Genomic DNA, 27,842 nt, shown 5'->3' on the forward strand with positions numbered 1-27,842 from the left:
AGAAAGAGTCTGTAAATGGCCATTAACTATTAAGGATACAGAAAACTGTTTGCATCAGGGAAAAAGAAGTTTCCCTCTAAAGGGCCGCTGTATATGGTTGAGTGGGATGTGCTCTGCTCAACTCCAGGGGCACTGTTCACATTGGAGTCTAGGTGACCGTCACTCCTTAGGATTTTCATTACACAATCTGCATCTTTGTACCTAGGATCTGCAGAGAATTCAAAGCGTTATCACAGCTTCCTAACACGAGCAATTAATTCTTCCTGGTGGAACGAAGGGGTGACTTTTCAAAGTTGATGTTTACAGAATAGGCATAGATGTTATATCTGAACCTCTGTGAAGTGTCCCTGGTAGACACACACAGACACAGACACAGACACAGACACAGACACAGACACAGACACAGACACAGACACAGACACAGACACACAGACAGCAGCTAAACTTCTTCCAGCAGTCATCTGGGGATGACTTTCAAAAGCAGAATGAAGAACTTGCTTAGATGAAAATAACAACCGTTTCCCAGCATTAACCAGAGCACTGGCATCATTTCCTTAGGATTCTGGGTGAGCCCACTATAAACAAATCCTTTCTGCCGTCACCCCACGTCAGCCTTCCGGTAAAAAGAAAACCACAAAAGGAGTTACTTAAGATTTCAGGTTCCATTTTGTGCTCTCTGAATGAATTTCAAAACTGAGTAGAGTGGATTAGGAGATGTCAGAGGGGAAAGGAGGGAGAGAAAGAAAGGAGAAGCTTGCTTTAAAAAAACAACTTGAGATGATAGCTCTCAGTGACTCTGGCTCAGTTTCAGGGCAGAGGAAAGCTAAAATTTAGACCCTGAGGGAGGAGAGAAAGAGAAGAGAGTGTCTATGATACAATATTTGCTGCTTAGTTAAGTTTCAAGGGAACAGTGTTTTGTTTTTGTTTGGGGTGGTGGTGGTGGTGTTTGATACAGTGGGAAATGCCATGGTTTAGAGCTGGCACATGTGTTTGAATGCCCAGTCTGTGACTTACTGCATTTCCATCATATAGGAGTATCTACTTCTTTACCCCTAAAATGAGAATAATAATGTCCCCCTCGTAGGGCTCTTGTTAGGACTAAATGAAATGCTACCTGTAAGTTACCTGGTATGTATGGACACCCAGCAAATCCTAGCTCCCTTTCTTCTCACTCCTCTGCCATAGAAGCCATTCGTAGTAATCCAAATTTTTTTTTAATTTAACAAATAAATATTTATTGAACATTTACTATGTGCCAGCAATGAATTCTATAGTATTATTTTTCATTTGTAAAGTATAAATATATTGACATTTTCTTTCATATATATTTCATAAGGTTATTTTTGCCCATAAGGTATTAATTTACTCAATTACAAATTCCCTGTGCTGGGTTTTGAGAACATAATCTCCATAGGCTCCGTGTCAGTGGGTTTCAACTTTTGGTCTCTGTCAGAATGGCCTGTGGAATTCTTTCACTGAACATGTGCCTGAGCCTCCGCTTCAGGGGTTCTGATTTCGTAAGTGTGCAGTGGGGCCTTTATGTTTGCATTTCTACTTTAAAAAAAAAAAAGTGGGTAATTTTTTTATCAACAGTAAAGGTAAAAATTACTAGTAAACTGCTTACATCCTCACTGCCTACAGTTTAGACATTGAAGCTATAGCCTAGCATTTAAGGCTCTTTACGAGCTGGCCTCCACCTGCCTTTCTTAACTGATTTCCCCTTTGCCCACTGTCCACTCCAGACATACACCCACCTCACTCATCCTTGGGAAGACCATCATGCTTCTGGAAACTCCTCTTGCTCATGCACCCCAAGACCTAGAACACTCTGTTTCTTGTCTCTGGCTTTCTCATTCTTGTTTTTCTTTAAAATATGTTTTTATTGATTTTAAAGAGAAGAAGGAAGAGGGAGACAGAGAGAGAATCATCTGTCTATTGGGTTGCTTCTCATATGCACCCCGACTCGGGACCAAACGCACAACCTGGGCATGTGCCCTGACAGAGAATCCAACTGGTGACCTTTCAGTGCACAAGACAATGCTCAACCGAGGCACACCTGCCAGGGCTGACCCCCTCATTCTTATGCCCCCCTCAAGGTCCAGCTTAATGCCTTAGCTCCCCCACACCCTTTGTAATTCCCTCTACTTCCATGGCAGACCTTATGCGTCTGAATTTCTCAATCATCTATTCGTACTAGGAATTTAGCAATAGTCGTATACTCTATTGGTTGAACTTATTAACCATGCTATTTTAGGGTTTGTGTTTTCTGGGATCAGAAAAATGTCTGTGTTTTACAATTTTTTTAATCCCCCTAACACCTACTTCCATGTTTGTATATAATGGGTGCTCTGTAAACAGCTGTTGGTTGAGTAATGTGAGCAAAGGAATTACCAGTCACAAGCGGGAGGCTCCTTATACATTGATGTGAGCTGAGGGGAGCCCTGCAGCTGCGAGAGCAAGCACTGCCTGTCTGCTACCACCATCTGAGTATTTGGCAGATATAAATTCAGTTAATGTTCACAGCAACCCTAGGAGATTTATATCATATCATTCCCATTTTATGGATGAAGAAATCGTGTCACAGAGAGGTGAAGTGTGACAATTCGAGGTGATGATTCCACACAGCTAAGAATTGTCAGAGTTGGGGTTCTAGCCCAGTTTGGCTGGTCCCCAAGTCCCAGAGTTCATGCTCTTAACTGCCACTTTAAACTTTCCTTTCATAATAAGAGATGAACTTAATGTGTTTATTATAGATGCCAAGAACTTTGCTACATACCACACAGATTTTTCACTTATTTTTTACAATAACCATGTGAGGCAGCTTCACCCCCATTTTGCAAATGAAGAAAATGAAGGTTAATAAGATTACCCAAGAGCCCTGAGCCAGCAGCCCAAGGAAATTCAAACCAGGGTCTGCCTGGCTTCTGAATCCATGTGCTTAAGTGCTCGGCTCTGTCCTGGATATATCTATATATTTGGATCTTACCACCTTTTGGCTATGTGTCTTGTTGCCATGGGAATGCCCGCCTTACTGCACCCGCTCTTCATGCACAATCAGTGGGAGCAACATTTCCTGTTAGGCCGCAGCCAGCTACAACAAGGGCTCTAGGTTTTTCTTTGTTTAAAGGGAAACCTCTGTGGTCTGATACAGCTATGCAAATAGCTCTGCCCTGAGGATACTGGTTTTGAGGCTTCTGAAGACTATGCTCTAACATTATATGTTCCAAAGCATTTTCCTGACCTCATTAGTGTGTGTGTGTTCATATACATATGTACTTAGAACTTTTTTAACCTAATTCTACAGATATCACTGCGTGCATGCACAGGGAAAAAATTGCTGTGTGATCAAAGGTCATGTTTTGTCAAGAATAAGAAAACAAACAACATGTTAAAAAGGGGGGATGCTTTACTGAAAAAGATATATGGATGGCAAATAAACCCACGAAAAGATGCTCAACATCATTAGTCATTAGGGAAATATTTATTGTTGAAGATACTATTTTGAATGCAGTGGGTTGAATAAATGACATTATTAAAAGTAATTTTGTTTCTTTTTACTATTTAAAATATGGCTATCAGAAAATGTAACATTATGCATGTGGCTTGCCTTTGTGGCTTGCATCATGCTTTTATTGGATAACGTGGTTCCAGACAGTAGTTCCTCTGTCTGGATGGTTTCTAAAGTGAGAATGTCAAAGATATGGAACAGATCCTACACCCAACCCACAATGTGTAATGTAAGCGAGAAAGAAATGTTTGCTGTTTTAAGCCATTGGGGCTTGGGGTTGTTTGTTATTGCGTCATTAACACCCTCGCTATCCTGACGGGGTCAACACGGAAGAGGAACTTCCCCACTATCCTACCCTCTGAAATCTCCATCGATGTCAATTTTTTTTTTTTTTAGATTCCTCATCTCCAAGGGCCACAGTCAAACATGTCAGGATCCTTTATGATTTTCCCTTGTCTTTCTAAATGAACTCTGGTCTAGTAACAATTCAGAAGAAGAACAGCAAATCCAATATTACTGCATGGATTTTTCTTTTTTTTTGGTCAGTTCTTGACACATAAGGATGATAACTTTCTCATTGCCTTGTCTTTGGGTTAGTAAATGATGTCAACATACGGCCGGAAGACTCACTGCCCCAGTTTGGTCATTTGTCCCAGTGAGTGACCCAGTTGGAATAGCAGCCGACTCTTTCTATTATGTCTTCCTTCCTGTCTCTCTTGCTCTCTGGGCCTCTCTACGAACTGTTCACGTTAGTGTTTTACAAGCAAATTCTGACAATACTATGGAGAGTATTTGGAGCGGGAGACAGTGGTAGTCAAGCCTGTTGTCATAATTTGGGATCACAGCAGTGAAGGTGAGAGTTTATTTCAGTCAACAGCTGAACAAATATTTACAGAAGGTCCATCCCATGTCTGGAATGTATGAGGATGAGGAGCTAAGCCTTACTCTCTGCCCTCAAAGAGCCGGGTGCTGATGTTCCAACACCCTGTGACTGTTGAGTGCTGTGATGGGCAGACAAAGAAGGAGAGCTGGGCTGTTGAGAGAAGGCTTCCTAGAGATGGTGATAACTGAGTGAAGCCTTGAAGAATGGATATTATCAAGAAAAGAGGGTAGGAGACAGACTTGAAAGAGACTTAGGAGGAAAAATCAACGAGAGAGAAAAGAATCTAAGATGATTTCCGGTTGAGCGCTCAGCAACCTGGCAAATGGTCATTTCATTGATGCATGGAAGAAATATAAAAAGGGACAGCCTAGTTAGTGAGAAAGGTGATGCATTTAGATAGAAAAATACGAAATGTAAAGTTCTAGTTAGGACTCTAGAAGGGACTGCCCAGTAGTAGTTACGGGTTTAGGACTGAAGCAAAGAGGAAAGACAAAAGGGAAGTTTTACATTTTGGCATAATGGGCTTGTCTATGGGCATTTGAAGCTGTAATAATGGATTAGAAGGCCCGGGGAGAAAAAAAGTCCATGCATGCATTCACTCGTGCATTCTGTATTTACTGAGCGCTCACTATGTGGTTCCTGAAGAAAAGTGAGATCAACCTGGCTAAGTGTATACTTTAAAGACAAACAGGAATGTAGACTCTTCTTTCAAGACACTTGACTGTGCAGAGATAAATAGCTGATAACTAGGTGGGATAGGAAATCAAGAGGACACTTTATAAGGATGAAAATTGAGCTGAATTTCACCTACACTTAAAAAAATCTTTTTGTCAATGAGAGAAATATAACAACATTTTCAGCTGGTTGTTCCATGCATGGGGGTTAATAGTGTTAAAAATTTCAGAGATTTCAATCATATCGATGAATATTTCTCCTATCCACGACCTGATTCTTCTGCTCCGCAAATAACGAACTTAGAAGACCTATGCTTCAAAAGAAATTGATTGGACAAATGTTAACTTGACATCTCCTGAGCTGGGTGTTATATAGGTGCAGAAAAGGGAAGACCCCATCGTGCCCTCTGGGGCTTAGGATCTGTTTATAAAAATTAATGCTGGTGAGCTGTATAGACGACCACTGTGATGAGACTACACATCCATTCTTAGAAAATGCCTCAAGAAGTGAGAAAGGGGAAATATTAAGGAAAGTCTAGAAAACTGGCTTGAGCTCTGTTTGTGTTAAATGACTAACGAAAGAATTTGAGCTTTCCCTTTTTCCTTGACGGCAATGAGAAGTCATTTGTTAAAGGCCATTTGGGCAGCTTGAAAGAAGGTGACTCAAGGGACAGGGACATCAGTTAGTGGACTATTGTAGTTTATCTGCACAAGAGGTAATGGAGCGTAGGTAGTAGAAATAAAGATGAAACAGCTGTTTCGGAGGAAAGATCTACAGATAGCACTGACTAAGATGGTGAAAGTTAGGAAGCACTCAGGACTTTGGTGTCTTGCTCCCCTGAGAAGAGGAGATCTTGAACGGAGAGAGGAACGTCACAGAGTGAGGGTGGGTTTGGCGTATGAGTTTGAAGTTAAGGTGAGAGAGTGGGGACCAGGGGTCCGCTTAGACTCATGAGCAAAGACGTAAAAGCTGAAATCCTCGGAGATGTGTTCGTCAAAGAAGACTGTAGAAATAAGAAATTGACACAGCTTTATGTCAGGCATCTGGGAAGACCCACGGATGGAGATCAGGAGCAGGGCGAGGGGGCAGCCAAGAGGGGTTGGTGAAGAAGCGGTTTACAGAAGACCCTCAGAAGGCTGGGGAGAAGGAATATTTTGCAAGAAAAGGGAAGTGGTCAACAGTGTCAAATGCACAGAGATTAAGGAGGCTGAGGCCTCAAAAAAGCAGTTGGTTTTGGTCATGAAAGCACCATGGTGACTGTCAAGGGAGCAGTTCCAGAAGAATGGTGAGGAGAAAGGTCACAGTACAGAAAAAGTGGTGGGTGCAGTGAAAAGGGGAAGCAGTAGTTGTAGACTATTCCAGAAGGTGTTACAGTGAATTTTAGAGAAGTGGTTTGTAACTTTCAGGAGTAATGGGGTATCTCACTCCTTTATTTGTTCAATAGGCCCTCATTTACCAGGGCCCACCTGGTGCTTGCTCACTGCTAGGGGAATGGGGCAGGCCAGATCCCCACTGTTACCCTGTGTGGAGGGACAGTCTGTAAACAACTTCAGGCGACTTCAGACAGAAGGTGCTACTGATGAGAATAAAACAAGGCACAAAACAAACACATTTTAGTCTATGGCTGGAGAGAGAAAGGGCACAGATACTGAGGTAGGACCAAGTGTCACATGTTCAAGGAACAAAAAGAAGTCCATTGTGCTTGGAGCTTGATAAACCAAGGGGAAAGTGCTGGAAGACATCAGAGAGACAGGGAAGGAGTTTGGGTTTTCTTCTAAGCCTAAAGGGGCACCATTGGTATATACGTTAGAGAAGTGACATGATCTGATTTACAACTTTTGAATTCTCTTTGGCTACTTGGTAAAGAATGGCCTATGGAGAGCAAGAGGCGAAGCTTGGACACATGGTGGGAAGCTGCTGAGTAACTCAGGCAAGAGAGAAGGGTGGCTTAGGGCAGGCTGGCAGCACTGAAGATGGAGAGAAGGAGCCAGATTTGGAATATGTTTTGGGGGTGGAATCAACATTTAGGACCTGCTAAGTGTTGGGATAGAAGGGAAAAGACAAGTGAAGGATGGCTCTTAGGTTTTTGAGCTGAGTTGACTGGATAAACAGTGGAACCACTTGCTGCTCTGGGGAGAATGTGGGAGGTGCAGATGAGGGCTGTGAAAGGGTGGTAGGGTGGAGAGGGTTTGTTTTGCTCAAGTGTGACATGTTTTGAGTCATCCAAGTAGAGGTGGGGTTCAGAGGAGTGGTCAGAACCAAGTGGAAGATTTTTCTCTTAGTGGAGAACTGAGTATTTGTAAATTGTAGAGTGAAGGTAGGACTATGCTGGACAGGGGAAGAAGGGAGGGAGATGAAGAGGGAGGGTTTTAAAGGAGGCGAAGAAGGATTGGATTGGAGATTTGCCACGGAAAACAGAAGGGACACCACTGATGTGAAAACGGAAATAAAGACAGATGTAGAAATAGAATTCTTTAGAAGTTGAGGGGAAGAAAAAGGGTAGAGCTTATGCTGAATGACCTTTGCCATCCTCTAAATAAGAGATGAAGCCACCCGCTGAGGGGGATTCAGGGGAGAGGGATTGTTAGGAGCTTGAGGAGAGAGGTGAGGAATAGACGTTTTAGGGACTCAGTTGAGAAGAGAGCATAATTCTCTCTGTAGTGCAAGGAGTGAGAAAAGTCCTTGACCTCAGAAGTCCTTAGTGATCCTAAGGAAAGAACGGGGTGCCCAGTGGGGATGAGTTGGACACATGGGTTGTGTGGAGACTCCAGCTGGTTATTTCAACCCCCAAGTCTAGAAGGCTGTATAGGAAACGAAACCAATATAAATATCACCAACATTTTACTAAATAGCAGACTGTTTATCAAATCACTCCTGTCTGAAATATCCCTCCCACAATACCCATGTCTGGCCTCACATCACATGAGCGGATTTTTGTTCAGCCAGAATGCTCCCTGGTAAACATGTCTGGTAAGAGAGTGAAGAAAATTTACAAGAATTCCAAAGGAATCAACTCTGGATTCTCTTTTCATTTGTTCTGAGTATTTAAGGTTCAAATTTAGGGCTGTCCTTCCTCCCCTCTAAGGTGATAGAGCTGATCGTGTGAGGAAAGTGTGGAGTTTTTTTTAACATCACAGCAATTGGGGAAAGGAATTGGTCCGTATGGATTTTAAAAAGAGCCTTGCCTATATTTCGGAAAACATTGTTATAGATCCTACCCTTATATTTCCCTAGTGTCTCGTTAGCTTCCAAATGAACTCTGTCTAGTCCTGCAGCATTGGCTCAACTGAACATCACAATCCTTTATTCTCCCAATAAAACTGAGCACTCGCTAAGGAAAACATTGGCTTGCACAACTATTATCTCTAAAATGGGCATTGAAAGCCTAGCTTGGAACTGAAAGCTGAACATTGTTTCCCTTTTTTGTAGCTGAGCTTTGCTCACCCCTCTGAAGCAGCTAAGGGAGTAATAAAATTTGCCCCAAGAATAAAAAGTGCTTGTGGTAAGATTTCAAGTTATTACCCTGCATTGATTAATCTTGTAGCTGTCATGTTGCATAAAAGAAATTGACCTCCAAAGAATATAATGTATGATTTTTTTTACAGGAGGTTTAAGATCAGGCAAAACTAATGTTTGTAAAAGTCAGAACATTGATTACTTTTGGGGGCATGTTATGTAATCTGGGAATCCTCAGGAGGAAGTCTCATAAGATGCTGGAATATTCTATAACTTGATCCAGAAATTGTGTATTAATACGAGGAAGACAAATTTTTGATCTGTACATTTAGTGTTAGTGTGCTTTTGAATATAATTGTATATTGTCTTTCAATAAAAAATTGTGTTAGTTTCCTATTGCCATTGTAATAAATTACCACAAATTTAACGGCTTAAGACAGCACACATTTATTATTCTGGAGGTCAGAAGTCCAAAATGGGTCTCAGTGGGCTAAAATCCAGGTGTTGGCAGGGCCGCATCCCCTTCTGGAGGCTGGAGGGGAGAACACAGGCTGGGTTTTGCTTTGCCTTTTTGAGCTTGTAGAGGTTTCCCACTTTCTTTGGCTTGGACTCTCCTTCCTCTCTCAAAGGCAACATTGGCCAAGTGATGACATCTCTCTGGGTCTGACTCTTCTGCCTCACTTATACTCATTTAAGTACTCTGGTGATTGCATTTGTTGCACCTGAATAATCCAGTATAACCTCCCTGTTTTAAGGTTAGTTGATTAGCAACTTTATTCCCTCTTACCATATAAGTTAACATATTCACAGGCTCCAGGAATTAGGATATGAATGTCTTTTATTGGGGGGGGGCATTATCCTGCTTACCACAATTATTCTGTTATAGTTTCTTAATTTATAATTAAAGTTTTCAAGATAAATTCCCAACAAAAATTTTTTTAAAACTATTAACAATAAAATCTTGATCCCATTTTCAAGTGGCATCTCCCCAAATGGTCTTTTTCTAGTACCGATTATTCCTGGATCTGCTTACTCTTGTGCTCACAAGTTTATAACATGTCCCATGATGATTCAACCTTCTATCCTGGCCATTCTCTAAAATATAATAGAAAATTCAGCTATAAAAAATATGAAACTTGGGTTTCTGGGGGTGGGGTGGCAAAATGCATATCAAGAGAGGAAAAGAAAGATCAGTTGCGACTTCCATCTCAAGAAACACCAGGGTTAACTCACCCCTCACTACAAAAGATAATTTTCCCTTTGATGGAGAAGGACCTTTCCAGAGCAACGAATACATGCTACCTGCACAGCAGCCTGCGGGATCTACCCCGAAGCCCGGCTCTGTTAACTGCTGGAAACTTTTCTCTTTGCCTGTCATTCCATTCTCCTGAGAGAGAGTCCAGCAAATATTATAGACTGTTAATGATCCAGTGTACGTGGGCATATTTCAAACTTTTAGACAATACGTGTAAAATCCATTTTCTGGGTAGGATAAGGCACATGATTAAGGTGGTTCATACTGCTTTTAATGTTAAACAAGGGGGACTGGTAAGTCCTAGTTCTCTTAACTGCTACACAGGCTCTTATGTTCCATCGGTGAAGCACTGCAGCTACGACACTGGAGTTGATGGAGCAGCAAACTACCTGGTAATTTTGTAACCCATCCAACATATAGGTAGAACACCAACGTGAAGTTCTAAGGCAGTGAGTGGGGTGAAGGCTGAAAAAATACCAAGCTTGGCTTTGACTTAAGCTTTTCTTTAAAAAGGAAAAGAGCTTATGATACAAAAATGGAAGCTTTTAAGCAAAGAATGTGCTATTGATTTTTCCAGGCATATCATTGTGAAACTTAAGAAGATCGGAGGAAAAAGAAACACAAAAATAGGGCACGCACAAGGACCTGGAAACGTGAATGTTATTGGACCCCTCAACAGCAACACTGAAACTAGAATAGATCAGGGCCTTCAAAACTCTGAGTAAAATTTATTTTTGACCTGGAATTCCATGTTTGTCTTCCTCGGGGCATTGCTCCTTCAATTCCTGGCCATTCTGGGTTTCCACAATGCACTTCACTTAGGTTCTTTTTGGCATCTCTCCCTGCATGCTCTATCATTGACCTTCCTCTGCTAAGTCACTTCTCATTCCCCCATCGACTCTGCTTTCCTACTGTTTCAGTTCCACACCTCCTAGTCACACTGAAGATGCAATTTGTATTGCTGTTTCTGTGTTTTTTGTTGTTTTGGGCTAATCTGCAATTAGGTACAGAGAGGCCTTTTCCCTCCTCCCTAAAAATGGAAAGTTTCCCCCCTTGTTTTACTCATTTCAGTCTTTCAACAGCTACTTATTGATTGACTACTCTCAGCCAGGCTGAGAAAATAAAACAAAAGTAAGCCCCCAATGGCCTCTGTCACAACCTATTGGCAATTCTAATTCTGCCCTCTTCTTCCTGTGCCGGTAGATGACAGGGTCAGGTGTTCACTCTTAGGAAGGCGAAGGAAGGGGCACATGCAAACTGCTAACGCTACCCTGCTACCTGACCGTTTGACACACATTCCCGGGGCCACCGTTACGCATGGGTGCACCTGTCCTCAGCGTTCTCTCCCTCCATGGACGCTTCTTCAGGGCACCAGGGACCGGGGAGCCCTTCACCGTCGGGTCCCCCACAGCCTCTCCATCCCCACTCTTTAACTGCATTTGCCTACGCATTTCTTGTCTTTGTCCAACGAGTCAGGAAAGCTGTAACCGCTCCCCGATTTGACTTGCTCCATGTGCTTCAGTGTCACACCGAAGCAAAGGTGCCAGGGGCGCCGTTGCATAGCCCGTGGAGTGTGTGCATGCGGTGCACACACGGAAAGGCGCCTGTCTCTTCTGCTCCAGCTGGACACCCGGCTGGTAGCTACAAAGGCTAATTAGCTGACTGCTTTGTAGACTTTCTCTTTCAAAGCTTGAAGGTTTTTGAAAGCTGGAATTTCTAAAATCAGTGAAGGGGTTAGTTAAAAAGGGAAGCCTCAACATGTGGTAAATATCGTTTATTGAAGAGGTAACTTAGACAGTGTTGGTGGGAATGCAGATTGGCGCAGCCACTGTGGAAAATAGTATGAAACTGCCTCAAAAAATTAAAAATGGGAACTGCCATATGACCCAGCAATTTGATTTCTGGGAATCTATCTGAAGAAACCCGAAACACTGATTTGAAAGAATATATGAACCCATATGTTCATTACAGCATTATTTATAATAACCAATATTTGGAAGCAGCCAAGTGTATGAATGGATAAAAATGCTGTGGTACACTTACGCAATGAAATACTACTAGGCTGTAAAAAAGAAAGAAATCTTACCTTTTGTGACAGTATGAATGGACCTGAAGGGTGTTATGCTAAGTGAAATAAGTCTGTTAAAGAAAGACAAATATAGGACCATATGACTTCACTTACACGTAGAATCTAATGAACAAAATAAATTAACAAACAAAATAGAGACAGAGTCATAGAGACAGAGAACAGACTGACAGCTCTCAGAGGAGAGGGTGGTTGGGAGGCTGGGTGAAAAAGGTGAAGGGATTAAGCAAACAGGAAAAAAAAACACCCCTCATAAACACAGACAAGAGTATGGTGATTACCTGAGGGAAAGGGGGAGGGGAGATAAATGGTGAGGGAAGGAAACTTGACTTTGAGTGGTGAACGCACAGTACAATATGCAGATGATGTGTTATAGAATTGTACACCTGAAACCTATGTAATTTTATTAACCAATGTCACTCCAATAAATTCAATAAAAATTTAAATAGTTAACTTAGACAAATTATTATTTAAAATGGAAGAAAAATTTTTTAAATTTATCATTATTGTTGAAAGTATTACAGATGTCCCTCTCTTTTCCCCCCATTGACCCCTCCACCCCACACCCACCCCACTATTGCCTGTGTCCTTGGGTTATGCATGTATGCATGCACAATCTTTGGTTAATCTCTCGCCCCCACTCCTTCCCGCTGAGATCCCTCAGTCTGCTCCATGCTTCTATGTCTTTGGATCTATTTTGTTCATCGGTTTATTTTGTTCATTACATTCCACATGTGAGTGAGATCATGTGGTACTTGTCTTTTTCTGACTGGCTTAAAAAATGGAAGAAAATTTAAAGTAATGCATAGGCATTGTTATTTTGTGAGTCTTCTATTAATTAGTGTGCAAACTAAAGCTTATATAGTATGTATTTTTTAATTTATTCAAATGAAGTTAGAAATTTCAAAAACAGTTGTCACTGGAGGGTATTTAGAAATAAGACAGAATCTACACTAGAGCTTTGAAAGAATGCTATTATGTTTTATTAAAAAGAAGTGTGTGTGTGTGTGTGTGTGTGTGTGTGTGTGTGTGGTGGGGGCTGGGGGGCTGTTTACAAGACATTTGCCTGTGGATTCTAAAACTATGCCTTTTAATCAAAGATGGGGTTTTCACCCTTCTTGGGAGATTGATAATTATGATGTATCTAATTTCCATGAAAATATCCTGCCAGTTGTTTTTCATTCTATTTATTTAAGTTATTCAAAATATGTATTGATTAATCACTATGTGCCAGGCACTGTTTTAGCTGCTGATCTTGTTGAGTTTACATTCTTGTTAAGTAGATAAATTATACTGTGGTGATAATTCTTACATGAAAAGTCAGATAACAGGAATAAAGAGTCAAGGCTGATGATGCTCTTTCAGTGAAGGTGATCAGGGAAGTCCTCTCCAAAAAGATGACATTGAGCAGACACCTAAAGGAGCCACGTTGATATCTGGGGGAAAAGCATCCAGACAGAGAAAACAGGTGCAAAGGGCTGAGGCAGGATGTGCTTGAGGGACATCAAGAATGTCAGTGTGGTAAAAGCAAAGTATGAGTGGGAGGTGGGGGAGAAGAAGGGCCTGAAGGGAAGACCAAAGCAGCGGTGGAATCCAGGTCATGTAGAATCAATTAGGGAAATGCCACAAATAAGTAAAAATTTCCATGCAATGTGTCCTAAAAGTTCTCAGGTGTTTTCTTAACTCCTGAGTAACTATACTTCCAATTAGATTTAGAAATGCAATAAATTGTACCTGTCAATTTATTAGACACATAATTGTTAAAACCAAAGGTCCCAGTAGTCTTATTATTTGATCTATCAATGGTACCTGATGTGACCGATCCCTCCTCCCTCCTTAAAGCATCTCACTTACTTTCTAGATTCCCCTCTACATCATTTCTCAGCCTCTTTGGCTCGCTCCTCTTCATCTCTGAATGCTGGAGTGTCTCAGGTCTCAAACCTGGAACGACTCCCTTATCTACTTATAATCCTGTGTTTTGAAAAGTCTTGAAGTTTTAATATAAAATGGTCAACTGATTATGCTCCTGCGATGTTAATGCTGGACTTGTTACAAAACTTAAATTCAAAGATAAAATATTTTGCAAGGATATAATACATACAAGTGTTCATTACAGAGTCACCAAGAACACCCTGTTCTGAAAATAAAATATGGAAAACAGTATTGATTTATGATGATGAACTAAATATAGTCCCATTGCTTAATACCCGGACAGTTCTTTCTATGCTTTGCTTAATATTGGCTGCACAATGTGGTAGCAGCGACTCAATGATGTATATTTGCAAAATGTTTGATTGCTTGAAATATAAAAACAAAACAACCAACTTGTTCTATGTCATTAAAAAAAACAAACAAAACCCCCTCCGCCTTAGATAACCAACAAGATTGGTTCAAAGACTTGGTGATTTGGTTGACATTTCAACACTGAATATAACCCTGCGTGGGCATTCACAGGTGACATAAACATATTATGTAACCTGCTCCTTCCTAGTGAAATTGTGTCTCGAGGGAATTCAACTTCAAACATAATCGGACCCACTTTGCTACACTGAGGTCAGTTTTCAAAAATGGAAATCATGGTATGAAGTGTAATTTTGAAGCTAAGGACTAAATTTCAAAAAGTTCCCTGATTTCAAACTTTATATAAATGAGTTAAGACTTCTTTTTTACTCTCTGAATATTGATAGTATGGGAAATTCCTACAAAGGGAAGTTACTAAACTGCAGTTAAACAATATTATAAAAAGAGAAAGTGATTTCAGAAGAGCAGAATTTCACAAATATCTTAAGAGTGGTTAGTTTACATACAAAAACCATGGTGCAATGATTGTGTCCATATTTGGAAGTACCTATATTTGTGATCAGCTGATTTTATTATGAATAAAAATAAATACCTCTCTTACTTAAAGGATTTAAGGCTTCATTCTGCATTGCAAACCGGAACCAGAAATACAAACCTGACATAGGCGAGAACTTACAATTTTAATAAAAGGGTGAGAAATTTCTTTAACCTCAAGACTGTTAAACCATAAATGTCTAATTCTAAACTCTTGGAACCAACAAACCCAGAGCTCACATCTGTTGCTTCAGTAGAATATATTCACACTTACAGCCCAATGTCATAGAACTACAGAGTCAGTGGAGACACTGGGATAAAGATTTAAAGAACAAATCTATAGCCCTCTAGGAAAACATCTGCGCAGAACAATTGGACATTCTTTTTTGGGGGACAAAAAGTACAAAATTAAATTCACATGTTCTTAATTGTGCCATGGAGATTAAAGTAGAAACCTATTGTGTGATCAGGTCAGGACTGAAGGGCAGAGAGTGATAGAAATTTTATTCATTGGAGAATTATATCCACTGTCATCTTAAATTTCCAGCTGTAGAAGCTCTCTGCCATTTTGGGGTTCTATGCTCCCTATGTTCATAAAGCCATACTTCACTCTCAGCCCAACTCTCCCACCTGGAGGTGAAACCGATTAGTTTCAGTTCTGTCATTTGCAACAAAAGGGTTAACATTCTGACTTCTGATTTCTGAGATTAGCAAACCCAGCTGGAATGAGGAACTTGCTCACACCCAAGCTCTTGGTCTGGTTTCAATAGAAATATTCCTCCCTCTGCTGGAAGCTGCTAGCACTGACCAGGTCTCAAGGACGGTGTAGCAGAAACAGCTCCCAAGCACTCTCTTCCAAGCTGTTTCACCTTACTCAGGTTACTTTGCTTCTGTAAGCCTCAATTTTTGCATCTTTAAAATATTAATGTTCAAAAAATACTTTTCAAGACTGTTTGATGAGTTAAAAAAGGTACTTAATCAATGGAAGATATTATGATAAGACAATTTTAGGGAAGAAAGCCAGCCTGTTCCTCAAGTTTTTCAAGGTTGTAAAATATTGTTAGTATTCTGGATCTGAGAAAACATACATATATTATGTCAATCTAAGAAGCTACTGCTGTAAGACTTAATCTTGACTATTAAAAGTACTCCAGTCATTTGTACATTAACTCAGGCTCGGCACATTATTCGGTCTTTCGGGGTTGGGGTTGTCAGGTAAAATGTTAACTATCATAATAAATCAACTTTGTTTATTGTTGACCTACTTTCATCCATTTGAGGTTTTTGGTCTTCCAACTGTACTACAAATAAAAAGGCATGATCTTCCATCTTATGTATTATTCTCCCCAATCCATATCCTGTTGTTAGTACTCATCTTATTTTTGTTAATATCATTAGGCATTTGAAGTTTTGGAGAGATTATATAAAGCCAAAAAAAAAAAAAAGATAAAGTGTTTCCCACCCGGGGGTGGCTCAGCGGTTGAGCATCCACCTAGGATCCAGAAGACGGATGTCTGATTCCCAGTCAGGGCACATGCCCGGGTTGCGGGCTCGATCCCCAGTAGGGGGCGTGCAGGAGGCAGCCGACCAATGACTCATCATTGATGTTTCTATCTCTCTCTTGCTCCCTCTCCCTTCCTCTCTCTGAAATAAAGACATATTTAAAAAAAGAAAAAGAAAAGATAAAGTGTTTAGGGTTATATTTTTCAAATTAGCCTTGTATATGTGTCACAATCCTAAGGTCTAAAGTTTATATTCATATAGATTTTATTGATTGTCTCCTGGTCTAAGATTGGGTTATAAACTAGAAGCAACTTACAAAACAGGTTTCTAAATTTATTTTTAAAAATAGATCTTGAACTGATTAAATATAAAAAACCCCTGGAAATTCCAATAATCTTGCCTCTTTTACAAACTGTGTATACTTAGCATGTTATTTTATCTATGACTAAGAGGACTCCTTCCACATTACTCCACCCATTCATGTTTCCAGATGCTAATGGCTCAGTCTGATAAATGTACAGTTCATTCTAAGCCCATACCATAAAATTGGTCTTTGAGTTCCAAAATGTTCCTTTCAGTGTAGACTATGAGCATACCTCATAACTTATTATACAAATAATTACTTAAATGCAATAATACTACAAAAACCAAACTAAAAATTATTCATATAACTCACAAAAATAATACTTAAAATTGATTGGGGTGACCCAATAATTAAAAGTAGTAAGTGAAACATTTGGGTTAAGTGTATTTTCAAGTGTTTATTAAAAAACACACAAAATATTTCTACTTTCCAATTTTTCTCTTACAGCTTTTGAGAGACCAGAACAATTATTCATATATTAGCATTAATATCAAGCATACCATATATCTTATGAGTTTTACATTGCATTTTAATACTTGTCTACTAACAATATAGTAAATTATTTTTTATATATATACTGAATAGGATTAAAATAAATAATACAGAAATAATTTAATAAATGTTTATGGAACACAAATGTTTTGTGTTCCAGGCTTTGGGAACACAAAACAAATGGTCCCTGCCATCAAGAAGTGCACATCTAGCCCGGCCGGGCGTGGCTCAGCGGTTGAGCATCGACCTAGGATCCAGGAGATCGGGGTTCGATTCCCGGTCAGGGCACATGCCCGGGTTGCAGGCTAGGCAGCTGATCAATGACTCTCTCATCATTGATGTTTCTATCTCTCTCTCCTCCTCTCCCTTCCTCTCTCTGAAATCAATAAAGATATATTTAAAAAAAAAGAAAAAAAAAGTGCACATCTAAAGGGGGAGAAAGACAAATAAAACAGACAATTTAACATAGTATGACCGCTTTGACAATGGTATGTATAGAGAATTACAGGGAACCTTAAGAGGACCACTTACTCCAGAATGGTAGAAGTTAGGGATGGTTTCCAGGTCAAGATGATAAATTTACAAAAGAGATTACCAAGAAAAGAATTAATGATGGGTGATAGGAAGAACATTCCTAACGAGGGGTTGTCAAACAGTCTTAGAGATTGGACTGCCTGATCTTTAAGGCCCCTTCCAGCTCTAAGAAGATAATAGACAATCAATCATCATCTGCTTGATCCAACAAAGGGAATTTGTAGAGAATGGGGCATTTTTCTGATAGTTGCCTATATGTTAAATACTGGTTTCCTGGATTCTTATTTTTCGTGCTATAGAGCACAGTTTAAGAAGAATACCCCATACTAACCAAAATGTTTTGCAGACACCTACTATGGTACTGGCCACAGATTCAGAATGAACAATCTGGCACAGTGAATACTATATCATCTACTTTTAAGAAAAAGAGAAGAAAAATTAAGTTAAAGGTTCCTGGAAAGCTATAAACTTTAACAAGGTCAGGTATTTAGGGTTCTCTGAAACAGTATTTTTCTTTCTTTTAAACGTGGAGAGAAAAAGAAAGCTGTCCTCTGTCTTGGTTTTCGATGAGTAGAACACTAGGTGGTGCTACAAGGCTGCCAGGAAAAGCAGTATGGCTATTCGGATGGTAGCTCAGTGTTCTGAAAACTTACAATAGTTTTTGAGTCCCCGAGAGCAATTCCAGGGCTGTAGGCAAGTAATGGGAACCTTAATCTCACAAGTTTTAGCTCTATGGTCAGGTGAATTGGAAACTAAACCACAAAGTTAGCACATTTTAAAATGGTTTCAATGTTTGACAATTCAATCTGATTTCACTAAAATGGAAATTTTAAAGTTATTGAAATAGAAATTTATTATACACTTAAACATATTGCTATTAGTTCCATTTAGGTAATCTTCCCAGGAGCCTAGTTATGCCTACTATTTAATGATCTCTAGGACAGTTTCTTCAAACGGTTTTCTGAATTTTTGAATTATCATTAAGCAGAAAATACCAAATTCTCTTTTCATTAAAGAGATAGTAACACAATACACTAACACAAATACATGAAACAATGCATTTTGGAATCACTCTACTGGTACATTATTTCTTATATAAAAAACATTTCATGATTTTTCCATATTACAGTAAAACCAGAAGAATATTTTTTACTAAAGTGCCAAGTAAAAACAAAGCCTTACTTTTACAATATTTTTTACTTTTAAATGTTAAATATTTAAAAAGGTGAACAAAAAAAAATGAAGAGATAAATACCTTTTACAAACTAAGAGTCATTTTAGTTTTACACTCTCACAGTTATGAGATCTGTTTGTCAATTGGTCTTTTCAGTTCTGCTTCTAGAATTTCCCCCCATGTTTCTGCATCCATCTGGCACAGGATTGTTTCTGGGAGGTCAGTAGGAGAACGTATGTTGCTGTATCTGCCGCTTAGCCATCCAAGTTTCACTTGGCTCTTCTGGTAATTCCTCAGTAGTGTGTCCTAAAAGAGGTAAACCAGCATCATCACAGAAGGTAGTGGGTTGCTGCCTGGTGAGCTGAGTTTGTTTGAAGCCAGAGAAGCGGGTTGACAGGGCTGAAGACGAAGTATTTGCGTTGATATACACATATACTACTAAACGTGCGTGTGTGTAGATATTCATGCATATGTGTATACAGACAGTGTGAGCCACAGAGTTTGCTGGGGGTTTTGGATAATGTGAAGTGAAAAGAAGTAGCTGCTTTCCTTCTGGTTAACAGGAAAATGCCCACATTTAAGATCTAAAAAATGTTGAAGGATGGATGGGAGATAGTGTGGTCTGCAGGAAAAGAATAACAATCCAACTTTAAGTTCCAAAGCCAACACAGTCTGTATGTCATTCGGTCTATGAAATCCTACCTCATCCAAGCAGCAAGTAGAGTTTGGTGCAAACTGACCACCATATTGTTAAGAACAGTGCAGGCCGCAAAAATTACACTTACCCTCCAGGAATAACCACTATTTTGATCATGATCTATTTCTCTTTTGCACACAGCTCTTAAGGCCAAGCAGTGAGGTTTCCATAAGGCGTCATTGTGTATTATTTTGTCGTTCCAGCTCTTGCATGTCATTGAAGCCCTGCACAAACTCTGAACATCCAGGTGACTGAAGATCTGTTCAGTAAGCTCCGGAGGCAGCCATTCGCAGAAGGTATTTTCACTCATTGTTTTTCTCGGCAGCCACAGAGTTCAGTTCTACGTCGGAAACTCTTGAATGATGGCTCTTCTTGGACTTATTCTGCATAGCTTGATGCTTTAGTTAATTCCCTTCCCAGGTAACCTACAAGGCAGAGTTTAAACTTAGTCTCTTCAGATCAGACTGTGGATTCTAGTCCGAGCCAGGTAACTTTCTGGGAATGATTTTAAAAACTTGAACTTTCTTGACTTGAGCTTTTCAGTCTGTAAAATGGGGCCAGTAATGCTCCTCTCGTGCATGTTCTTGCCTGAATTAACAGGGACAATGCATGAGTCCTCTAGCTTCACATCTGAACTGCACACTGGAGACACTCAACACGTTACTTCTTTTTAATATTGTTAGGACATGCGTTTGTTACTAGACATTTGAGTTTCTGCTTGCTCCCAAAACACATTATCTAAAACAGAGAAGTGATTCTTCACAGACTACACTTTATTGAATTTAGTAGAAATGCCTAATGTGAGAACATATTCCAAGTATTTATTGAAAACACCTTTAAAAATGTGTAGGATTCAATTCTGTTAAGCTCCGGAATGCTCATTGTCTGTGAGAACTGATGCCTCGTCATTAATTTCTTCATCTACAATTTTCGACTTAATCATAAACCTGATGGACATTTAGTAGTTTATATAAGAATTGTTTATCTACTTGCACCTAATGGGTAGGTGTTCACATTTGACACAAATACTGTCTGAAATGGACAAGAGGTTGAGATCAGGGTTAGAATGACACAAAGTCTCAAATATTCAACTCAGTGATAAGATTAGTGTTTTAAAAATGGCCTCTTGAAGCTATCCCACTTGCACAGTTAATTATGAACCAGGGTAATAGTCACTGAGGCTATCAAGCAACAGTGACTCACCATTATAAACAATGTTTATTATTCAGCTGGTATAGCATGTAACTAAAGATTGGGGTGGTGAAAGCACAATACGATATACAGACGATGTATTATAGAATTGCACCCCTGAAGCCTATATAACTTTATTGACCAATGTCACCCCAATAAATTCAATAAAATATTAAAAATAAATAAATAAAAACAAAAAACAAATCTTGTACCTTTACTTCTATCACTAATTACTATATTGAAAGTGTTTTGTATAAATTATAAATTATACCAATTATAATTTAAACTAATTATAAATTAAACTAATTTATAATTAAACTATAATTAAATATAATATATATTATATTTATTTATAATATATTTATAATATATATTATTATTTATTAATTATAAACTATAATAAAAAGAATACATAATATAACTATAATTAATTTATAATTAAACTGTAATTATAAATTAAACTAATCCACAGATAAAGTTATCTTTTTTCCTTAACTGGAAAAAAAAAAAAAAGAGTCCAGTTTCAGTTAATTTACTTAAGGTGCATGGTGCAGGCTTCCAAAATCAGTTGAAAGCATGGAGCTATTTTTGCATATAAAGACAGCTTATACTTACTCAAAATCAGTTTATTCCATTTGGCACTTCTTTTTATAATAAAGAGGGACAGTGTTGGAGGAGGGGTTTGAGATAAGGCTAAATACTTTTAACTGAGCTCATGACAATTCCCCTCCTTGGGTCAGCTACTCACCCGTCTGTTTCTGGGCCTACCAAGACCATGGTTGTTCCCATTCCGTTGGTCAGGACACAAATTATCTACGGTGGTCAGAATTTTAAGGCCTGGGTTCAGCAGAGGACTCCCTCTTGCGGGTTTGGGGAAGTAGCGCCAAGTGGTGAAAACAAGTTATGAGTCATGCGCACGTTTTTGACACGCTCCCCTCCCCCCCCAGCATCACTTCAAACCAAAGCCAAGCCACAGAATTCTTGAAAAGAACCTCGTGTTAGGAGAAGGCCGCTGTCTGTCTGTAACCCCCTGCAGGGGCTCGCTGGGGAAGAAAATGCGCCTTCCCGTTAGGACCCCCGAGAGGCAGAAGGCTTTTGAATTTGACAGTCGGGGGAGCCGTGGTGAGGTTCCTAAGACCCCACTAGGCATCTTTCTTCTAAGCCCAGTTTTGCCCGGGGCCTGGAAAACTGTCCCCTTTCAGCGTCTTCTTTACGAAACAAACTTGGCCGCAAGACCTCTCCGGGGGGGAGGAGGGGATCGCCCCTTTCGGGTGTCACACGGAGGGCGAGGGATCCAGAGGCGGGGTAGCCCTGGCTGCGGGCGCCCCCGGGCGACCCCCACCCTGTCCAGACCCCGAGTCTCAGCCGAGCCACGCTTCTCGATTGCCCCGCGCAGGGTGCACCTGCCGGAGTTCAAAGAACTCGGGGCGCTGACAAATGAATAACAATAACAACTCTGAGCACCTGCCGTCGCTTCAGCTCTGCGGCGCCGAGCGAAGGCAGTGCCCTGGAGACTGCCCGCCGGACGCCGGCAGGTAGGGAACGGAGGACACTCTTACCCGATGCAACCTGCCGGCTTCTCCTCCCGCGATTATAAATCCGGGGGCCTCTAAATCCCTGTCCAAAATCCCCCTGGCCCCGCCCACTCTAGCCCCGCCTTGCTCTCAGATTTCGCGCAGGCGTAGAGAGGGCGCGCATTGCCTTTTGGGATTGGTAGTTTTACTAGGGCATTTCTTCTGCTGGGCAAGGGAGGAGAAGGAAGGCTCTGCGGACTACAAGGACCGGCGTCCTCCAAGCCGCGTGGGCGGGGAGAAGAGGTGGGGAGGGGTGGGCAGGCCCGGGGCGGGAGGACCCGGGGTGTTTAAAGAGTTGCTGGGAGTCCGAGAGGAACGGGAATCCCCGATTGCGTCGGCGGTTCGGGGGGAGGGGCGGGACTCGGCCGGAGTCGCTCGAGCCTCAGCTGCGGGAGAATTTGACACACCCCGGCCGAGCCTCAGCTCCCCTCCCCCCGTGTTTTTCCAGGGGCCCTGTGTAGGTTCAGTGCGGGTCCCTGGAAGGCGGAAACGGCTGCGGGGCCCGTCTCCTTGCGCAGGGGCCTAAACCTAGCCGCCATGTCGGGGGGATTTGAGCTGCAGCCGCGGGACGGCGGCCCCCGGGTGGCCCTGGCGCCCGGAGAGACGGTGATCGGCCGCGGGCCGCTGCTGGGAGTAAGTGTGGGGCGGCTGGGCGGCCCGAGCGCCGAGCGGCGGACGCGCGTGCTTGCTTCCGAGGCCTTCCCCTGTCCGAGCCCGATCCCCACCACGCAGCCATGTCTGGGTTTTCCAAGTTCGGGGGGGAGCACGTTTTTCACGCAGCTTCAATCAACTCACAACCGTTTCCCTTATGTTACCTTTAAAAAGCACCGACTTGGGTTATCATCATTATAATCTTATCCTGGGGTCGGCAAACTGTGGCCCTGGGTCCAAATCCAGCCTGTTTTGGATATTGCCTCTTGGCCTGACAAGCCACAGTGTTTACAGTGGTATCTGGCCCTTTATAGAAAAAAGTTTGCCAACCCCTGATTTTAAAATTTCTTTTAAGCTTTTGGCCCCTTCTGTGGGACGGAGTGGCCTTACTTTTATTGTAATCGTCTTTTTCAGGAATAGCAGCAGCTCAGCCTTACGTAGTGTGCAGTGTGCCAGGCGTACCAAGTTCTTCAGTCCTTTAAAAACCGTGCGAGTTAGGTGCCCTTATTATCCCCGTTGTTCTGATGAGAAAATGGAGCTGTAGGTCGGCTATTTAAAGGCCACAGGTACAGCTTTTGGACACATAGTGGCACTAAACTAACCTCCACCCTCTTTGGGATGTCTAGGAATTAGAAAACTGGTCTTTTGCATTACGGAATTTTGTATCTCTCTCTAAATATGTACATGTCTATTGTTTTCTTAACATTCAGCATTTCCTTTTTAGTGCCCACTTTGTGCAACACATTTTGTAGACCCTAGCACGTGGGCATACAAATATGAATGAGACATGGGTGGCTGTCCTCTGGTGACAAGCCTCTGTCTGTGAGCTAATACCGGGGAGAAATGAGTGTGGACTGAGTTGGTTAACCTCCAGCGTCCAAATGGAACCATTGGTATGAGCCCTAGAACCCGTCTCCAAGCAGGAAAAGGAGTGGTAATGCAAGGCTGCGAGAAGGGAGTCAGTCCTAAAGGGATGTGTGCGTGTGTGTGTGTGTGTACACGTATGTGTATATGTAGTAAGGTTAATTAAGAAAGTTGAAATTCATCTGTTTATTTTTTTTACTGGGCAAGTAATTGCTTAAATGTTTAAATAACATTGTTGCTTTTCTTAGTTTACTAAGAGATACAAACATTTGAAGGAACTTCCTGGAACTGCCTGTCTTCCACCCCCCCTTTTCTCTTTCTATCTTTCCCTCTACCCTTTTCCCTTGCCCTCTATCTCTTTACCTATATTTAAGTTAGAAACTTAGCAGGGTATGTGTTTCATCTAGAAATCTTTTGACTGGTGACTAATGAGTTTTGATTTGCTTAACAAATTATATCAGCAACACAGAGTACTGTGGATGGATTTTAGGCCTATGTTTTATAGACATGTAACAGGTTGCAAACCCTTTCATTATTTGTAGCTTGATCTTTTGTGTTATAGGTTTGTTATTGTGAGATATTCCTGCTTGGTTCTGTTTGTAAAAATGGCAAGGAGAAGAAAGTCAGTTATCTGGTCTGGATTTTGCTTTTCCTTTTCAAAGCAAAATCCAGTGATGGGATTGTATTGCCAAGTTTGGCAGGCATGAGATGTGGTTATGAACAATATCCTAAATGCATGAAAGAAAAAATTTAAGGAACTAATCATTTGTGCTTTTTAAGATTTTGGAGCTGACAAACGCACGTGTTTCTCCTCTGCAGTAGTTAAAGCTCAATGTGAAGGTTGCTTTTCCAGTAGCAATTCCAGTAAGATTTTTTTTTCTTGTTTGTTTTCTTGGTAGTATGAGAGAGCCAAGACTTAGTTCTACGTGGAAAAGCTCAGAAAGTTCACTGTACATTTGGATGATTTTTTTGAACTCACTTTACTAGCCACGCTTTTTTTTTTTTTTTTGAGACAAGTTTCACAAAACTTATTGACCACACGAGCATAAAGGTTTATAATGTGTAAAACAGTCTTGGTGGTAAAATAATTTGGCAGCAAGAATGTCTATGTCTTTACAGTGGTAGGAAAATACATATATAACAGAACAGAGTGAAATTTAATTTCCTGTGCCCATTGCTTTAAGTGTGAGTCATCAGTGAATCCAAGGTCTTTGTTTACTTTACTAGGTTGGAATTATGTGTCATGATCCATATAAATGAAAAGGTTTTACACCAGAATGCATCTCTAGGAAATTATCCTGAAAATCTTATATATTGTAAGCCAAATGCATGGAAGGAAATGCATGTCATTTACTTAACATTATTGTAATGACAAAATTATAAAACTAGGACAGATTAGTGATTGCAGGGGTTCGAGAAGGGGGGAGGGCAGAAGGAGGGAATGGAGTATGGCTATAAAACTGCAACAGAAAAGATTTGTGTGCTGATGGAAGTGTTTGTATCTCAATCTTATCAGTATCAATATCTGATTGTGATAGTTATTATAGTTTTACAAGATGTTACTGCTGAGGGAAACCGGATGAATGGTATGAGAGATCTTTCTGTATTATATTTCAACTACATGGGAATCTACAGCTATCTTAAATAAAAAACTTAATTAGAAAAAGGTTTTACAGTATAGCATCTCAAGCAACAAAGTACCCTTAGGTCAAACTATTTGCTTTATGGTTTTTCTTTAATGAAAGATGATTAGTTATTACACTCTTAAATGAAAACTACTGTTTTTTATTTCAAATTTTTCTTACTTTGTTTTGATAGCAGGGATTATATGACATTCCTTTATGATCTCTTTTCCTGGCATAGGACAGCACCAGATGTCTATCTAGTGAGACTTCCTAAAGTAATAGAAACTACTGCTTTAATTAAAAAGAGAAGAAGGCCCCAGTTGGTGTGGGCAGAGTCATGGACTTTAGCATGGACTCTTCAAGTGGCATCAGTTCATCACTTGTAAGAATGCTGTGAGTGTCCCACAAAGTTTACACAAAGTAACTGCTCCCGATTCTGGCAACTCTGTACTGTTCCTGCTTATTGCAGAATCTCACCAGCTGTCTTGGAATTCTAGCCCCACCTTTCTAGTCCTAGGGATGTGCCAAGCACTCCTAGTTGCTGGGTTTTGCTCCTCCCTCAGTTATTGAGCCCAGTACAATGTCTAGCACATAGTAGGTCTTCAACACATGATCTCCTCTTTCCTGTTCTGTGCCTCAACCTCTCACTCTTCCAATCCTCAAAAAGAGTCTCTTTGTAACTTAGGGTAAAATGGATATAGAGTTTAGAAGTGAATTTTAACAGAAGCAGTGCTACCAATTGTTAAAGCTTACGGAGCAACATTTATGATATTAATGTTTTTCCTATTTTGTTGACTAATATTTTAGTAAACTCAGAAAATAGTTGATGAATATACACATTTTGAATAATTATTATTAGTTATTAATTCTAATGGGTTAAATTTGAAAAGAAAAAAAATTGGAATTAGTAATTATTCAAAGTGTGTATGTATTTTTTGGGGACACCCTATACTATCAGATGGGAGAAATGAAAGAGAAACAAGTACTTAAAGTTTAATAGGTCTGAGAGACATAGAAGCAAGTAACTAAATGGGTTACAACCTCAAATGAGACTGGAGCCAGGCAGGCAACTTGAGTGAGTGAATTGGGGGGAAGTAAGGTAAACAACATAGAGACAATGATAAACGACAGCAGTGTTATAAATGACAATTCCCTGAATATGTCAGTGACATAATGAGCTGACTATGAAGTGTTAGAATAGTTAGAATTTTGGTAGGTGGAGAGTGGGTGGTAGGGAGGGAAGGTCCTTCAGACTAAATGACTGTTATGATTTCAGCCTCTAAACTTAGACAGTGTAGGCATATTGGATAATTGGATAAGTGCTGACTAGACTCATGGGGTAATCACATTATAGCCATGATCCTGTTTAACTTTTGCTGACATTACTTTACAGTATAATTAATTTTTAAAAATAGGCTTTATTTTCTTGAGTAGTTTCAGGTTTACAGCAGAGTTGAGTGGAAAGTACAGAGTCCCATCTACCCTCCACACCCGCACATGTGCAGCCTCCCCACTGTCAGCGTCCTGTACCACAGTGCTGTGTTCTATGAACTTAGGTTGACACTCTGTTATCTCCCAAAGTCCATAGTTTACACTAGGGTTCACTCTTGGTGTGCATTCTATGGGTTTTGACAAACGTGTAATGATGTGTGTCCACCATCGTAGTATTACCCAGAATAGCTTTAGTGTCCTGAAAATTCTCTTTGCTCTGTCTGTTCATCGTTCCTTTCCCTCCCAGCCCCTGGCAACTACTGAACTTTTTACCATTTTCATACTTTTACCTTTTCCAGAATATCATACAGTTGGAATCATACGGTGTATGTAGACTTTCAGATTGGCTTTTTTTACTTAGTAATATGTACTTAAGGTTCCATGTCTTTCCATGGGTTTTTGGTGATGAGTAATATCCCATTGTTTGGATGTTCCACAGTTTATTCATTTACCTACTGAAGGACATCTTGGTTACCTCCAAGTTTGGCAGTTACGACTAAAGCTGTTATAAACATCTGTGAGCAGCATCTTGTGTGGACATAAGTTTTCAGTTCATCTGGGTAAATACGGAGTGCAGTTGCTGGACTGTATGGTAAGAATGTGCTTAGTTTTGTAAGAACCTACCAACTGTCTTCCACAGTGGCTGTGCCGTTTTGCATTTCCACCATGAATGAATGAGAGTTCCTGTTCCAAATCTTACTCAGAATTTGGTACTGTCAGTGTTTTGGATTTGGGCCATTCTAGTAGGTGTAGTGAATTACTCTTCTCATGCATATGTAAATGATCATCTGCCATGTACTACTACTCAACCTAAATATGCCATCCTTTCATGTGCCTCCATTCTTCTCCACTAGCTCCTTTCTCTGATAATCTGATTTTGTAGGTATTATCTGGGTATCTGTGTCTTTAAAAGCTTTGAAGACGATTTTGTTGCAAAAGCAGAGTTCAAAACCGCTTCTAGGTCCCCTATGAAGAATACTTGGC

General features: G+C 40.5%; 3 protein-coding genes across 6 annotated transcripts in view; 2 read left to right on the forward strand and 1 right to left on the reverse strand.

The window, feature by feature from the left end:
• Positions 1-27,842, forward strand: part of PNO1 (partner of NOB1 homolog) — a 197,003-nt gene that overhangs the window by 154,953 nt on the left and 14,208 nt on the right. The window lies entirely within an intron of this gene.
• FBXO48 (F-box protein 48) lies at positions 17,003-21,442 on the reverse strand (the record flags this gene model as incomplete). Its single annotated transcript, XM_081156416.1, is given in 4 exon segments — positions 17,003-19,071; positions 19,551-19,773; positions 19,775-19,860; positions 21,422-21,442. Coding segments are annotated over 4 exon segments (513 nt in total). The 3' UTR covers positions 17,003-18,888.
• Positions 22,468-27,842, forward strand: part of APLF (aprataxin and PNKP like factor) — a 50,018-nt gene continuing 44,643 nt past the window's right edge. For 2 of the 4 annotated variants that reach the window (XM_081156964.1, XM_081156965.1), the window contains exon 1: positions 22,483-22,860. In XM_081156964.1, the coding sequence (XP_081013090.1) occupies positions 22,765-22,860 (96 nt within the window). In that variant the 5' untranslated portion in view covers positions 22,483-22,764. Of the gene's footprint in view, positions 22,861-27,842 lie in introns of all 4 variants that reach the window. The other 2 variants (XM_081156962.1, XM_081156963.1) reach the window with 2 other exon arrangements.

This window comes from Miniopterus schreibersii (genome assembly GCF_964146895.1).
Source record: "Miniopterus schreibersii genome assembly, chromosome: 13".
Lineage (NCBI taxonomy): Eukaryota > Metazoa > Chordata > Mammalia > Chiroptera > Miniopteridae > Miniopterus > Miniopterus schreibersii.